The sequence below is a fragment of the Notolepis coatsorum genome (assembly GCF_963971535.1).
Source record: "Notolepis coatsorum genome assembly, chromosome: 8".
Classification (NCBI taxonomy): domain Eukaryota; kingdom Metazoa; phylum Chordata; class Actinopteri; order Aulopiformes; family Paralepididae; genus Notolepis; species Notolepis coatsorum.
In genome coordinates this window covers 78,495,758-78,513,132 of record NC_140172.1, presented here as the reverse complement: position 1 = coordinate 78,513,132, position 17,375 = coordinate 78,495,758, and the positions used below count along the sequence as shown (strand labels likewise).

The 17,375-nt window shown below is 42.4% G+C and overlaps 1 protein-coding gene across 1 annotated transcript in view; it reads right to left on the bottom strand.

Annotated features, from left to right (window-relative positions):
* The window catches only part of LOC311233494 (glutamate receptor 1-like), a gene marked incomplete at both ends in the record, with an annotated part of 411,656 nt that overhangs the window by 202,483 nt on the left and 191,798 nt on the right, over positions 1–17,375 (bottom strand). The window contains 3 exons of the mRNA XM_084320461.1: positions 4,114–4,167; positions 5,252–5,436; positions 15,621–15,860. Coding sequence (XP_084176587.1) covers positions 4,114–4,167; positions 5,252–5,436; positions 15,621–15,860 — 479 coding nt within the window. The remainder of the gene's footprint in view (positions 1–4,113; positions 4,168–5,251; positions 5,437–15,620; positions 15,861–17,375) is intronic.

The following is a 17,375-nucleotide window of genomic DNA, read 5'->3' as shown; positions in this document are numbered from 1 at the left end:
TGTGACGTCAACGGCTCATTCAATTTCTCAAATCCGTCAAACAGCGCATCTCATCAGACATCTTAATCCCAGTTACAATTAAAATAACCACATCATGTGTACATCGCACGAGCGAGCGCCACCGTCGCCACGGTATATATAACGTGCATTATTTAGGACAAAGTGAATTTAATATCAGCATTTTGGGTCTATTTTACATTTCAAAAGCCCCCTCTGGAAGAATGGAGCACAAAAACGTAATTCAGAATGGTATAATGCAGATCGTAGACTGTGGGAATAGTTTCAGGAAACGGGCTGTCACTTCTTTGCGGGGGCGTGGCGATAGTTCAGGCTAACTTGAACTTGAACTCTGCTTTCGACCAGGCTCAAACTTTTGGATATGTTGTCATGGTGATTTGGAAAATCCACGTACATGAAATCGGAAAGTCAGGCTAACCCAGTTATCCAGCTAAAGTTATCCGGCTAACTCAGTTATCCAGGTACAAGAAACAGGGCCCTGGTCTAGGATATGTTTTTTTTCTTGTTTCACAGTTCACATGCTGATAGAAGTTGGGGACAGGGCCGTCTCAAGGGGCGTGCGAACAGTGCGGTCGCACAGGGCCTCGCAGGGAGGGGGGCCTTGTGAGAAAAAATAATAAAAATAATAAAAATAATAATAATACTTTTTTTTTATATAGAAATATAAATAAATAGAATGTTAACAATCACTTTCAGTCAGTATGAAAATCAAATGTGATCTGAATAGTCAGATCTTTTTTTTTCTCTCTTTCTTTTATTCTTTATTATTATTATTATTATTATTATTATTATTATTATTATTATTATTATTATTATTATTATTATTATTATTATTATTATTATTATTATTATTATTATTATTATTATTATTATTATTATTATTATTATTATTATTATTATTATTATTATTATTATTATTATTATTATTATTATTATTATTATTATTATTATTATTATTATTATTATTATTATTATTATTATTATTATTATTATTATTAAATTTTTTTCTTGTTTAACTGTGGATTGTGAGTTTCTTGTATAATGGTATAAATTATTATTTGTGTAAATTAGATTGTACGCCGACCATTAAGTAAATACTTCTTTAGTTTAGGAATAAGGGGCAGGTAACTATAAGATTTATTCTTCTTCCTGCTCCTTTTGTCCATGGAATGTTATTTATGATTGTGTAATGAAGAAACTCTGATTGTATGATTCCATGTGGCAAAAAAAAAAAACTCTGAACAATCACTTTCCATCACAGACCTAAAATCTAGTTTTGCTTACATGCTTATATATTTCACATTAAACACGTTTGTAGAATAGTGTTCCGGGCTCTGCAGCTCTGCAGATATACTATTGGTTTCATTCAATGACCAGTTTACTTTTTTGCAAAGCATCGTGGGAGGACTAACACTAGGGGGAGCTGATTGGCATCGGTCTGGTAGTCGGTAGAGAGATGTGAAGAAGACCGGTATTATCCACAAGGGGAGGGGGTACAGGTACGGGGTCTATTCGGCACTATCCACGGGAGCGAGTGGATGTCTTGGCCAAGAGCATCCTACTTTTGAAAACCAAATGTGCAGCATCGGAGCAGAAGAAATAGCGGCCCGTGCCGTAAGCTTATCAATACCAAGTATAGTGATTAGGTTATGCCAAGACGAAGAGGACGTTCGGCAGATGGACTGAAGATGAAAGTTGTTGCGTGTTAGAACGTTCAGTCAGGCTAGCCATGTCGGCTTAGCTAAAGGCAGGGACAGCTACGTAACTAGCGTTAGCTACGTTATCGAGTGCTAACGTGTGGCAGATAAACTAGGAACAGACTCCCAAGTTCATCCCAACGGGGGGGACAATATGGACTGGTGAACTTTGTCATCTCCACGGTTGTCTCCTTCCTTTTGGACGTTTGGTGAGTTTTTAATGCAATCTATTCTGTTCCCGCCGTGGATCTCTCTCTCTCTCTCTCTCTCTCTCTCTCTCTCTCTCTCTCTCTCTCTCTCTCTCTCTCTCTGTCTCTCTCTCTCTCTCTCTCTCTCTCTCTCTCTCTCTCTCTCTCTCTCTCTCTCTCTCTCTCTCTCTCTCTCTTTCTCTCTCTCTCTCTCTTGCTCTCTCTCTCTCTCTCTCTCTCTCTCGCGCTCTCTCTCTTGCTCTCTCTCTCTCTCTCTTGCTCTCTCTCTCTTGCTCTCTCTCTCTCTCTCTCGCTCTCTCTTGCTCTCTCTCTCTCGCGCGCACTCTCTCGCGCTCTCTCTCTCTCTCGCGCTCTCTCGGTCTCTCTCTGTCTCTCTCTCTCTCTCTCACTCGGTGTGTTGCATCATGCAACAGGGTCTGCTCACACTGTACTCGTGCTGTTTGTGATGTGTGTACTAAGCTTATAGAGTTCGATTCAAATAAGGCAAAACTGCAAATATGCATGTCGTGCTTGAAAAATGTACCTGGCTTTAAGCTTCTTTATCAGGTTCCAGGGGTGTTTTATGCATTTTCCCTGTTACTGCCAGGTGTACGACTGTACAGGTGCATTGCCACTAAGCCTCGGGCAGCGCTATTATTTAAGAATATGTTGACTGTATGCCCAGCCTCGGGCAGTGCTATTATTTAAGAATACATTGACTGTAAGCAAAAAAAAAAAAAATATATATATATATATTTTTTTTTTTCCCCTAATATATATATGTATATATATATATATTTTATATATATATTTTTTTTTCTAATATATATATGTGTAGCATATTAATAAAAAATAAAAAATAAATTGTATAATTTTTTTTTACCTTTTGGGGGGGGGTTAAATCTCGCACAGGGCCTCGCATTTCTCCCAGACGGCATTGGTTGGGGATTACTGTTTTAAAACATGCTTGGTTAAAGTCCCCTGCTATAATGTGTACACTGTCAGGATGGGCACTGTCAGGATGGGCCAAGAGAGGTGCTAGCATTAGCATCTGGAGGGATATATAGATAGATAGAAAACTTTATTGCCATTTCAACACATGGTTGATTGGGATTTGTCTTGGTGCCAGCACATACAGTACATACATTATAAAAACATACAATATAAAAACACAAGAATACATGTAATACAATCCCCACAATAAAAGTTTTACACAAACAATTAAAAAGAAAAAATGCTACAGTACCTAAATAAATAGCTCAGTGTTCCAGTTTAAAGTGCATATTGCCTTAAAGTGCCTGTCGGCTGGTGGTAGCCCTAGTGGTGCAAAGTGCCTGTACATTTGTACTTGAGTTCAGGTGACGGACAGCCTCGGGATATATACTGTTTTTAAAACGGGATGTCCTGCACCTGAGACTTTGGAGTCTTCTGCCAGAGGGAAGGGGGTTAAAGAGGTCGTAAGCAGGGTGAGAAGGGTCCCTGATCACCTTCTCCCCTTTCCGCCTGATTTGTGTGGCATAAATGGAGGCCACAGAGGGGAGATCACAGCCGATGATTTTTGACGCTGTGCGTACAGTTCTATTATGTACGGTGGTGTTTCCGTACCACACAGTCATTGAGAAGGTAAGGACACTCTCCACAGTGGCTGTGTAAAAGCTGAGCATCGCCTCCCTGGACACACCAAACTTTTTAAGCTGGCGCAGTGGTGCCTCTGGTGGGCTTTGCTAATTATGAGGCTGGTGTAACTTCCCATTTTAAAGTATCACATATGGTGATGCCGAGGATGTAGACAGCAGTGACAGTCACTACACTCCCCTTGGGGTAGATAGAAGGGTCTGCATAATATTGATCAGGACAAGAATGTCGGGCAATAATCCTGCTGTTGGTGCGCCACCATTCTACTACAATAACTATAGACAGACAGGCAGGCAGGCAGGCAGGCAGGCAGGCAGGCAGGCAGGCAGGCAGGCAGGCAGGCAGGCAGGCAGGCAGGCAGGCAGGCAGGCAGGCAGGCAGGCAGGCAGGCAGGCAGGCAGGCAGACAGACAGACAGACAGACAGACAGACAGACAGACAGACAGACAGACAGACAGACAGACAGACAGACAGACAGACAGACAGACAGACAGACAGACAGACAGACAGACAGACAGACAGACAGACAGACAGACAGACAGACAGACAGACAGACAGACAGACAGACAGACCTACCAGAGTGGCTAGAATGTATTCGTAGTTCTTTAGGGTTCTCTTCTGGGCTGCAATCTGAAAGAGACACATAAAGATGAGAGAGAGAGAGAGAGAGAGAGAGAGAGAGAGAGAGAGAGAGAGAGAGAGAGAGAGAGAGAGAGAGAGAGAGAGAGAGAGAGAGAGAGAGAGAGAGAGAGAGAGAGAGAGAGAGAGAGAGAGAGAGAGAGAGAGAGGCCACTTTTGGATGAATTATTACAGATACAAGGATTACCAAAACATCTGTAAAACACTAGTTTTCCATGGGATTGTTATTAACGTTGGATCTGTACTGTAGATAAGACTTCAGGCTATGGAACCGTTATGTTTTCCAGCTCCTACCTCTCAGCTGGAACTCAAAAACAGGCACCTGGCAACAAGTAAACAAAACCTGAGTAACCAAAACCTTTACCTCTAACTCTATTACATTAGCATTCAGAGCAGGGATGTCCCAATCCAATCACGTGATCGGAGGGGGGGGGGGGGGGGGGGGGGGGGAATTGGGAATTTCATTTTTTTAACTAGACTAGTTCATAGTCTAGAATTATTCTGCACTAAGCCAATTTTATATTTTATTTGATTATTTATGACTGAATGTAACTGAACTTGTGAAGCTAGTCAAGCTACCTCTGTTACTGCACTACCGTTGTTATTGTACTATTCTGCACTTCATTTGTTTTACCTTACATGGTTATTTTGTGGTGCACCACTGATAAGCTTTATTTTTATTTAGAATTTTGATCCAATGCTGCAATAAGTGAAAAAAATGTATGCTATATATCCATGTTGGTTATAATGGATATACTGTTAAAAAAGCTATATCCATATAATAAAAAAAAAAAAACCCTAATGGTCAACTTGATTGCATTTTCTTCTTTTCTTTTTGTTTGCCCAGGTTGGTATTATAAGACCATCTTGTGTTGCATGGTTGTGTTTACCAGGTTGGTATTATAAGACCATCTTGTGTTTCATGGTTGTGTTTACCAGGTTGGTATTATAAGACTGTCTGGTGTTTCATGGTTGTGTTTACCAGGTTGGTATTATAAGACCATCTTGTGTTGCATGGTTGTGTTTACCAGGTTGGTATTATAAGACTGTCTGGTGTTTCATGGTTGTTACTCACCAGGTTGAGGATGGAGTTGAGTCTCTCCAGCTCACAGTCGATGATGATGCGAAATTCTCTCTTAGAGTCCAGATCCAACAGCAGTTGGATGAAGGAGGCTTCTGTCAGAGTGTCCAGGTTGACTGACGTCACCATCCAACTCTTATCTGCGGCCGTGTCTAAGATCCTCTGGAGCACACACAGACCTGACACACACACACACACACACACACACACACACACACACACACACACACACACACACATACACACACACACACACACACACACACACACACACACACACACACACACACACACACACACACACACACACACACACACACACACACACACACACACACACACACACACACACACACACACACACACACATACATTTACATTTAGTTATTTACACACAGGAAGATTACATGGTTACAGACCATGGAGAACTAGAACCATAGAGAACAGCACTATGAGTCAGATGAATGCATCAATGGAGGACAGGGGTGGAGTGGTAGAGGGGTGGAGCGGTAGAGGGCAGGGGTGGAGCGGTAGAGGGGTGGAGCAGTAGAGGGGTGGAGTGGTAGAGGGAAAGAAGCTCCAGCTCTGTCCTTGTTGCAAAAAGTATCAGTAAAAGGCCTCAGATACATCAGGGGAGGAAGAAGTGCTTGGTAGAGGCAGTGCAGGAAGAAGTGCAGTTAGAGGGAGTGCAGGAAGAAGTGCTTAGTAGAGGGAGTGAAGGAAGAAGTGCAGGTAGAGGGAGTGCAGGAAGAAGTGCTTGGTAGAGGGTGTGCAGGAAGAAGTGCTTGGTAGAGGGTGTGCTGGAAGAAGTGCAGTTAGAGGGAGTGCAGGAAGAAGTGCAGGTAGAGGGAGTGCAGGAAGAAGTGCTTGGTAGAGGGAGTGCTGGAAACAGTGCTTGGTAGAGGGAGTGAAGGAAGAAGTGCTTGGTAGAGGGAGTGCAGGAAGAAGTGCTTGTTAGAGGGAGTGCAGGAAGAAGTGCTTGGTAGAGGGAGTGCAGGAAGAAGTGCTTGGTAGAGGGAGTGCTGGAAGAAGTGCTTGGTAGAGGTGCAGGAAGAAGTGCTTGGTAGAGGGAGTGAAGGAAGAAGTGCAGTTAGAGGGAGTGCAGGAAGAAATGCTTGGTAGAGGGAGTGCAGGAAGAAGTGCTTGGTAGAGGGAGTAAAGGAAGAAGTGCAGGTAGAGGGAGTGAAGGTCGGTCACATTGATCAGTACTTGAGAGGTCAGTCAAGTCAGTCGGTTGAAGTCCAGCGACCAACCACAGTTAGCAGGATATCAGTAACCCTGTCATTGAGGAGGAGGGGAAAGCACTGTAGGAGGGGATGTAGATGGTACTGAGACCAGCAGGATATCAGTAACCCTGTCATTGAGGAGGAGGGGGAAAGCACTGCAGGAGGATGTAGAATAGATGGTACTGAGACCAGCCTGCCGGTCAGAGAGAAGAGCTGTGAGCAAAAAGCCAGAGTTAAATGGCCTAGACTAGAGGGCAAATGAAAGGAAAGAATGGGAGATGGTTAATAGGGATCTGAAAATAGTGTTAGATGGACTTAAAGGAACAGTGGTAGATAAATTAGAGAAGATGGAAGACATAATTTATGCAGAAAGATATAGAGAAATTAGTAAAGGAGAGGAGACAGCTAAGAAAGCAGTGGAGAAAGGCATCAGTAGATGAGAAAGAGGGAATTAATGTTGAAGAGCTAAGAAATTGGTTAGCGGTACTCAGGAGGGCAGAACAACTTATGAGGAAGAGAAAGAAGAAGGAGCAAGTCAGGACAGAATTGTATAGGGATCCATATAAATTTATTAAGGATCGACGGCCCGTATTCGGGCCGCCACGCACGTCGCGGCACTTTGCTCTCGTCTGTCGGCTCCGGGCTTCGTTTTCGCCAATCAACCAATACATTGTTGGAAAGTTGAATTTGCCGCCTTTCGATCGTCACCTCACTCAACCTATTGCGTTATTCCATTCTCGAGTTATAAGACGAAACATCCAGTGAACGTCATTTGACAAGCCGTGAATCCGGTTGTGAGCGGTCCTGAACTGATTGACCACTGTTGTAGCCAACAAGCGTCTGCTCCAAAAGCGATCTCAGACGGGCGCTGAGAGTGGGGGAAGGTGACACAAGAAGATGAAGAAGTCCTTTGTTTTGACTTGAGAGGCGAAATTAATGGCAGTGGACGGCCATTTTGGATAATCATGCTGAATCTTTACCGGTACACACATTACAAAAACCTTTGTGAAACATTCATTTTCTGTGGGATTTTTATATACTTTGGACCTGTACTACTAAGACTTCAGGATTAGACTATGGAACCATTATGTTTTCCAGCTCCTACCTCTCAGCTGGAACTTAAAAACAGGCATCTGGCAACCAGTAAAAAGAAATGTGAGTACACAAAACCTTTACTGTACACAAGGGTTAGTAGAGAAGTTAACCCCTTAAGCCTGAGCGGTCCGGTACCGATATGAAAATAATATCACGTCATAAATAGATCAATACAGTCTGTATTACTTAATGTTGTGTTTCTTTTTCAAATGTAGCCTGTTACGTTCCTAGGCCCGGCCCTTGCTGGGCCGGGCATGATAATGACAGTGGACAGTTCCCCCCTCCTGACATTGGTTCCCTACCTCCCTCCGGTGACCCAAGCCCGATGGTGCAGTCGGCCATCTTGTGTTGGTTTAGAGTTATAGAATTAATTTCTAATTGTTTGTTATCCTGGGCTCTTCCTTCCCTTGTTTGATTTCGTCCTCCTGTCTGATTGTTGTATGTGATTATGCCTTTTGTGTCCAAGTTGAGTTCTTATTTTTGCCGTTTCTGTATTATTGTCTGGGCTCGCCAGCTGTTAGTAATTCAATCAAGGGTAGTTGTTGTGAAGGGCCAGATTAAACCGAATATATATATTTATTTATATATATATATTTAATTGTATTTGTATATTCTCTAATATTCCTTGATATCCCTTGTATATTCCTTGTACAATATGCATCGAATATCCATTCTAGCCTACTGAACATCCCATAATAGTCTCCATTCTACTATTGGTCGAGACCTTGGTGCCAGGCTGCCATACCCCTCAGACCCAGTTCAAACGTACCGCTCCACATGTACGAACAAGTCCTAGTTCCGCGTAGGAATCTGACTACCGCACCACTAATGGGACTATTTGTTCATAGTGCGTATATATACTGCGCTACTAAAGTAGGACTTTCTTTTCAGTCCAGTTTCTTACCCTCCAATAGAGTCACAGACGTAAAGCCTCCCCGCGACGCCACGTGTGGGAGTAAGGCCAAGTTCGCCTACCATCGGTATTGAGACATCGTGTATATTAATATTTGAATAGTCATATTTGGCACTATATCGTCGAGTTGGACGTAGTCTATTAAGCTAATAATAGTCTGTTAATATATAGTGCTTCGTGCGGTGAGAATACTACCGTAGTCAGTACCCCATCGTTTCGGGCAGAGAACTGGCTGCTTACCCAGGGTGGTTGACCCCATGTGAAGCTGCACCCGAGGAGCCCCAGAGCCGACGAGCGAGTGGACCTGTATACCGGATTATTCTACCGACGACAGCCCGCCTTCCCAGGCACGGATTATGCTTTGTATACTTTGATTATTCCATGGATAAAGACCCCCGACACTGCCGTGTGTTGGAACCCCCCCCCTGGAGAGGACGCAAGGTGAGGAGACGCTCTGCAAGACGAGGTCGCTTCACGTCTCTCCCCCGTGGACCGGAGAGAGCCGGCCCACAAAGAGTCCACCTGCTTTCATCTGTGGTCCAAGGATCGCCGGCGCATTGAACGGCACAACAGTGGGTTCACCTGGGATACCCTTGGCCGGACGAGGCAGCCGGATTCTACCCCCCCCCCCCTCCTACTCCTGTCGGCTTACAAGCGACCGGATTAACCCCCTCTAGTGTATCTAGTATATAATCATTAAAGTATCATTGCTGTTATTCCTTAACTATTCCAGGTCGTATATTTACCACCTGCGCCTTCAGAGATTGGACATTCTCTATTGATATACCGACGAATACTCTTTGCCATAAAAGTGCATACTATTTCAATTCATAAATGTAATTAAGTGATTAAGTGCTTGTTCTACACACCATCGCTGTGTAGAAATAAAGACCTGTTTCGACTTCGTACATTTAATAATAATAATAATAATAATTTAGGACCTGCTCCGAGGTCACCATTTGGCACACATGCGAACCATGCATACAATGCGTATCTGCGATTAACCCATCCCGTCGTCCTTCCCCCCCAAGGGCAGCCGGGAGCAGACAGGCGCCACGTGAGCCGCGCCAGGGGACCAATCCAAGTGCTCCTGTCCGTCTTCGTCAAGGACGCCACAGCGTTAGCGATCTTGTTGTTGTGCATGTTTTTCCATTGGGTTTATCTTATCGGGGGGGGAAACCCTTGCGAGCACGGGGAGAACATGCAAACTCCACACAGAAAGGCCTGGGAGATACCCCACCTGGGTAACTGGCATCATGGAAACCTGGTCCCCAAGCGGGATTCGAACCCTGGACCTTCTTGCTGTGAGGCGACAGTGTTAACCACTACACCACCGTGCCGTGTTGGATCCGTTTCATCTACGTGAGAGTGTTTATGATAATATATTTATGCCGTGTACTGGGTGGCCGAATATTAAGTACAAAGGTAGTGGTAGTAAGTATCATATCTAGTAATACAGTCAGGGAATTGTACCCCTCAGTTACAGTAGTATTTAAGTGTGGTCTGCCCTCACTTCATTGTGGAGTCATTGTCTCATGTACCCTCATTGTACCCTCACTTACTCCATGTTCCCTTGCCCTTCGTGTCTCCCCTTGCCTTGTTTCATGTTCGTCTGTGCTGTAAGTAGTTTATATATCCCGTTTTCATTCATCTTTGTTTTCCCGTCCCTTCATTGTTGTTTTGTATTATTTTGTCGTCCTAGTAAACTGTGAAGTGTCACAGCCAACTAGTGACACTAGTTAATAATGACATCCTGTTCTCTCTGTCAATTGTGGGATGTAAAAGGTTTAAGCATATGTTTATGGTATATATCTGTTTTAGATCTAGGCATATGTTACTGTATGTGTCTATATGTGAAGATCCGTGGCAGAGGAGACAGCTCTCTATGACGGGTGCACACTTGTATAACTTGTATACACTTGTATCTTCTATAAGCTGTATATTCTTTATACACCTTTTAAACTATACTACAGTTAAAAGTTAATGTTATGTTACAGAATGCAGTCTCTGTTAGAGTGAGTCAGAAATGAAAGGGGCCCCTTAAGAATGTGACCTTGAGAGACAGCTCCGAGCGAGACGAGCACAGAGATGAGAGCAGAAGAGAGAACTGGCCTTAAACTACAAAATACATATATGATGTGTGATCAATCAGTGTTTAAAGTATATGAGTACTGTATTGTACATGTATATGTATGTATATCTGTATATATCTGTATATGTATGTGTTAGGCTATGTACTGTATATTACGGCAGTCTGCCTCGTCTTCTTCTATTACTGTCAGAACGAGAGAGGCCCATGTAGAAGGAGTTAACGATAAGAATGCAGCTCCGACCGGCTGCTCTGCACAAGTCAGAATGAAAAACAGCAGGTTGGCACATGTTAACCCTTGCCTGTCTTGCCTGCATAGAGTTGTTGTTTGTAATAAACCGAATGTTTATTATATATGTACTGTATATGCTGTGTATGCTATATGTACTATATACTCATGCAAGAAGTGTGTTCATGTATTATACACTACACAGGGCAAATTGCTTCCATTTCAATACTGTTTGGCCACTAAGGAATGTGAAGACGACCTTGGGCCTCTGCTAGTAACGGATAGGGATTTTCCAGCACAAGGTAGTCGGTTGCTCCTCCAATTACTGTGACGAATACAGGGGGAGGAGAATTCATCTGTATGTATTGTACGTTGGTTGGCTAGTGAAATGACATCACTGTGACATCACTGTTTTTAGACCAATAGCAATATGATGCCGGATCGATATAAAAGTGACTGCTCCAGCCTCGGAGCGCAGATTATTGAGATTTTCAGATTTTGCTTGCAGACACTTTCTTCTAGCGGCCGATACCGTAAGGAACGGAATCGGTCTATTTTTCAAAGTGGAGTCCCCCGGACAAAGCTTTGTTTTTTAGCTCATTTGCTCTTTTGCTCAAAATGACAAAGAGATTTTTCAGATGTTCAGATTTTACAGAGTTGTTGCGATGCAGGATTTTGCTATGGCAGGCACAAGCCGTGTTAGGCCTTTGCGATCTTAGAGATGAGATGTTTTGTATTATATAATCTTTTAAACTGTAATGGACATATCCAATACAGTCCTTTTTTGTAACTTCATTGAAATAAAGATAACTTTTTTCTAATTATCCATTGAATCCTTGGACTGATTTCTGCCAGCAATGTGCCACGATGCTGGCCGCGCCCTGATTTCCTATTGAAGGTGACTATTACAGATTGAATCAATTGACTGGTTAATGCTTTTCAGCTAAAAGTTATATATTATATATATATATGCTATGTACTGTATAAATACTATACATGGCAATGTTAGTTGTTTGCGGATTCCGGTACCACGGATCGATGGATCTGTCGGATTGACAGGAGGTACTGGGGCGTGCAAACAATGATTACGTGTTAGTACGCTAATGTTATATTATTAACAGTGGTAATACTTATTAAAAAAGTAGTAATACAACCAAGCTTTTCAAATGATCAGTACTACATGCCTTCCCTCACAAATGAGGACGGTGATGATTATGATAATAATAATATTATTGTTATTATAGGCAATAAGGGTTCTCCTAGACATACATTCGGTTTATTACAAACAAGAAGAGATTAACAACTCTTCATGCTTACATTTCAACTGGATATAACTAGACCAGTGGCTTTGAAGTAATCTAGACAGAAATAGTAATTGACTCGAGAACTTGGCGAGTTTAGCACCTCGCTGGGGGATATCGAGCGGCCAAAGGGTTATATCTCAAGTAAGTGATCTGAGATAATTAGAGACAAGCCCATCGGCTCTTAACATAAACTTATTTTGATTTCCACGTATCCTGCCGTCTCTGCCTCCTCTCTTCCCTGTCTGCAAATTGCGTTCTGACCCTCACAGCACCCCTAATCCTAACAGTAGCCAAGAGTAAAGACCCTAGCCCTATCAAAACACCAGTCAAAGTGTATATTTTCAGCACTACGTTGTTTAACCTCTTAAGGATCGGGCAAAAATGGAGCTTGTTTAAATTTGTGTGCATACCCAATAGGGGTGTAACGGTACACAGAAACCACAGTTCGGTACGTACCTCGGTTTTGGGGTCATGGTTCGTACGAGTTTTGTACAACAGGAAAACAATATTTATAATGATTATTATATATTTATAATAATTATTATAATCATTATTATTAAATATAATCTTTTTTAATTAATTTAAGTTATACTTAGTTCCACCTAGGCTTGCCACGGTAGTCTGTGATACCGGTGTCATTCTGTGTTCAGGAATCCACTGAGTAAATGAATTGCCTACCGCCCCCATCCCCCACCAGTGTATGGTTTTTAAGTTTCAGTTTCACTTCTAGAGTAGATTTAACTTCATGTGAATCAGAGTAAGAAGACTCTAGAGAAAAGATGACATGTTACACAACAATGGCAGGGGATTTATCAATATTTTGGATTTAAACACTGCAGCAGCTCGACTGGAGAGGAGCTCTGAGGACCAGTCCAGATCAGCAAAAGTATGTTTGCACGTTTTTTGTTTGTTTTTTTGGATCAGCTGTGTGTGTGCGTATCACAGCCATAACTACAAAAATGGCCAAGAGTATTGGTATTCTTGGAAAAACACGTCACTTGCTGAGCACTGAGGTTGCCACAATGTTATATTACTCTATGGTTTACCCATACCAATTACTGTAATTTAGTTTGTGGTAGTACTCATCAGACCAAACTTGAGCCCATATACCGTCTGCAGAAACAAGCTCTAAAAATAATCAGCTGTGTACAACGAAGTTATTTTTCTCATCCTCTATTCCATAAGTTAGGTATGGTCAGTGTTTATCAAGTGAATCATCTTCAGACTGGTTTATTTGTGCATAGTTCTTTAAACAGAGCCCTTCCCCCCTTTTTTCATGACATGTTTGCCCACAATCACCAAATTCATAATTACCCCACACGTAGTTCCTGTTTGCTTAGACAACCCCTTTCCCGCACTTCCCAATCTCAGTTTTGTTTACTCTACCGAGGGTCAAAGTTGTGGATCTCTTTGCCTCCACATATAAGTTCAGAAGAGCACTGAAATCTCATCTCCTAGATCACCAATATTTCCCATATGGGCTCCCAAACTGTGGTCTGATGGCTTGTTGTATTTTGTTATTGTATTTTCGTTTTATTATATATTCTTCCTGTCATTCGTTGTTTTCTCTATACCCGAAATCGTATGGCATGGGTGCCTGCTTCGGTGTCTATGTAGACCTGCTTGTGTGTTATGGATCAAGGTAAGAATGTTGAGTCCAGTAGTAGAAGGCAAGAAGGAGGTGGAGATGGTGTTGCTCTTCTCAAATATGGGTTCCTTTTATTTTCAGAAACACATAGAGCGATAATATAAAGGCAGTAGGAAATAACATAAAGATAGCCAGGCTACAACTGAGAGTAACAGGGTAAGAATACGACTTCTCAACCGAGAGAATAAATAAGCAACAAAAACTATATAATAACACCGGGCCAGAGATCCCACTTCTGCCCATGGACGACTGCCTCCAGTAACAAAGTCAAAAGTACGTAATTTTTTTTTATGTGCAGTCAATATACATATACTGTATACAATACAGAGTAAAAAGAGTAAGAGTGAGGTACAATGCAGAAATGGGATGAGGTGCCCCGTCGATGCTGAGGGGGCTGTAGTCCCTGGCCCCGATCTCCTAAAGTCCACAATCATCTCTTTCGTTTAGCTGATGTTCAGGGAGAGGCCGTTCTCCTGACACCACCGCGCAAGATCCTCTACCTCTTCCAGGTAGGCCCTCTCGTCGTTTGCAGAGATCAGATAAATGTGTGTAAATGTGTGTACCAGTAAAAATTCGGCATGATTATCCAAAATGGCCATCCACTGCCATTAATTTCGATGCTCTAGTCAAAACAATGGACTTCTTCGTCTTCTTGTGTCACCTTCCCCGACTATCAGCGCTCGTCTGGGATCGCTTTCTGAGCAGACGCTCCTTGGCTACAACGGCGGCCAATAATTTTCGCCATCAGCGGTGACTGGTCAGTTCAGGACCACTGCACCGCTCACTGGACGTGGTCACTCATCTGAACAGCTTGTCAAATGACACTCGCTGGATGTTTTGTCTTGAAACTCAAGAATGGAATCACGCAATAGTTTGAGTGTGGTGACGATCGAAAGGCGGCAAATTCAACTTTCCACTTTGATCGGCAAAAACGCAGCCCGGAGCCGACAGACAAGGGCAAAGGTGCCGCGATGTGCGTGCGAGTGCGTGACGGCCCGTATTCGGGCCATCGATCCTTAAGTGTTAATAGTGTTATGAGTTTATAAATATATCGGAAACTGGATGAATTAGACGGAAATAAAGGAAGCTGTCATATGTGTTTGTAGTCCTATGAAAGAGGAGACCCATGGCTTTCGATGAGCTTTCGAATTTCATAAAACTACACTACGCAGCTCACGCCAGTGTCTGTCAAACTTGGAGCAGTCTGACGTGAGATTATTTTTGAATGGTATTTTTCGTGATTATGTCTCACGGGTCATTACAAAAAAGTAACTGTACTTACAGTACAGTGCCATTGGAAAGAGGAGATTTGGCCCGATCCATAGATGACCTGGCCATAATAATGTCATTTATAGGCCTCATATTCTATATTCATATTTAAAATGGCATGTGTCCAGATGGCAACATTCAGTACTGTATCTACAAAAGCCCCTGTAAATCATCTGCCCTTGATTAATTTAGTTAGATTTTGTGTACACTTGATCTCAAGAAGGTTCTGAATGAGCAACATTTTTCACGTCTGGTCAATGTTAGCATGATGTTATTCACTGTCAAAGATGATTTTCTTTTTTATAATAATCATTTATATTCTCCTTTGGTTCATTACAATTTACTCAAGCATAGTAACAGACACAATATGTCTGACACTGGGAATACATTCCCTGAGATCCATAGATGTAGAAGTGGAGCAATCTTCCATTTACATTATTTATGTATTTTTTGGCGGATTTTGAGAAAATAGGGCTAGGGCTTACCAGGTTAAGGCCATTGCCGAATACTAACCACCTTATATCGCAATTGAAAAAAACATTAAAATTATTAGAAGCATCGGCCTGGTCTTAGGGTTATGGCCGTCATACCTGATTCGGAGCTGTACATGTAGACGAAGCGGCGCCAGCTTTTGTGTTTCAACAAGGCCATGAGAGGGTCCTGAAGCTCCGGCCTCAGCTGTAGAACAAACTGGTTGTTGGTCTGGATGGGGAACGACGGAGTGATGAAACAGACATGGAGCGACCCGCAGAAAGACATCAGCATGTTCATTGTCCTCTTGTCATACACACCCATGATGGCATACACACCTTTCGAAAACTGTGAACAAACTGAGAGACAGAGAGAGAGAGAGAGAGAGAGAGAGAGAGAGAGAGAGAGAGAGAGAGACATAGAGAGAGACATAGAGAGAGACATAGACAGGATAAAGGGACAGTTAAAATGATGATGATATATGCAGTCATAGACGCCTGCGCAATAGAGCACGGGAAGCAGCTGCTCTACGACTATTGAACATGGGGGGGCAAACGTCTGATTTTGCTCCCCCACTTTTTGATCATATGAAAAATATGATATACCCCCCCCTCCCATATATAAATCTAACCATAACTACGTAATTTCAATCAAATTAATAATACGCAATGACACTTAATAGCAAGTTTTTAAGTTTCCAAAGATTGCGACCCCCCCCCCCCCCTGCTCCCCCATATGGTTTGATCCAGTGCCTCTCCAAGTCCAACCCCCAGCAGAGCAGACAGTGGCGCACGGCGCTGCAGGTAGGCTGAGTGTAAATATCAAAGGCCACAGAAGTGTGTCATTTGGTGGCAGGCAGGATTTTCCAGTAAATTGTTTATGATTGTTAAGATTATTTATGTTAGACATGTCGTTTACTATTGAGTGGTAGAGGTTCTACCACGCAATACAATAAAAGTGTTTCACATCCCGAAATGCCATCTGGTCATACCAATAATAATAATAATAATAATAATAATAATAATAATAACAAAGTTTCCCTCTGGTTGGCATTAGCTTTAGTGCTAGCCGCTAGCTAACGTTGTCATATATCTAGATATGTGGTGTCGTCAGCTGGATAACGTTGACTTCGTTTGCAAATTTTAACGTTCGCGAGCAGGGCCGGATTAACGACGGCCGCGGCCCGTGGGCCTTTAGTGACGAGCCCCCCCCCCCCCCCCCCCCCCCCCCCCAAACATTTTTTTTTTACTTTTTATTTTTATTTTTTATAATAATAATAATGCAATAAAAGTCTGAAAATGAAGGGATTATGTCCATGAGTGTCATTTTTAGAAATTAAGGCCTGCCTCTTATATAAGCCTCTCTAATAAAGGCCTGGTGCTCTTTGCAGCTGAGGTAAATAGAAGACCCGTCCTATATTTGAGGATTTACGGTAAATCAATTATCTTAAGGTACAATACCTGAAATGAAAATGTGTGTGTGTGTCCAGCCGACCAGGTAACATGGCAGAAAAAAGAAAGAATACAGACATCGGAGCATTTTTCAGTACACCAACACGCAAAGTAAGAACCCTAGTAGCCTAATAGCTCAAAGACTTAAAGGGCGGGCTCCACAAATAATGGATTGCACGGTGTTAATTGCACCTTTACTTACAATACATTATGAATTGTAAATGGGGGACCCTGATGTAAACAAAACAAAAGTCTTTCTCTGGTCTGCAATCCCTTAACAATTGTGTGTATTGAGCCGTACTATATTGTACCCATTCTGCAATATGTTAATAACATTTTTAATCAATCAATAACAGATTGCAGAATGGGTACAGTACAGTACGGCTCAATACACACAATTGTTAAGGGGATGCAGACCAGAGA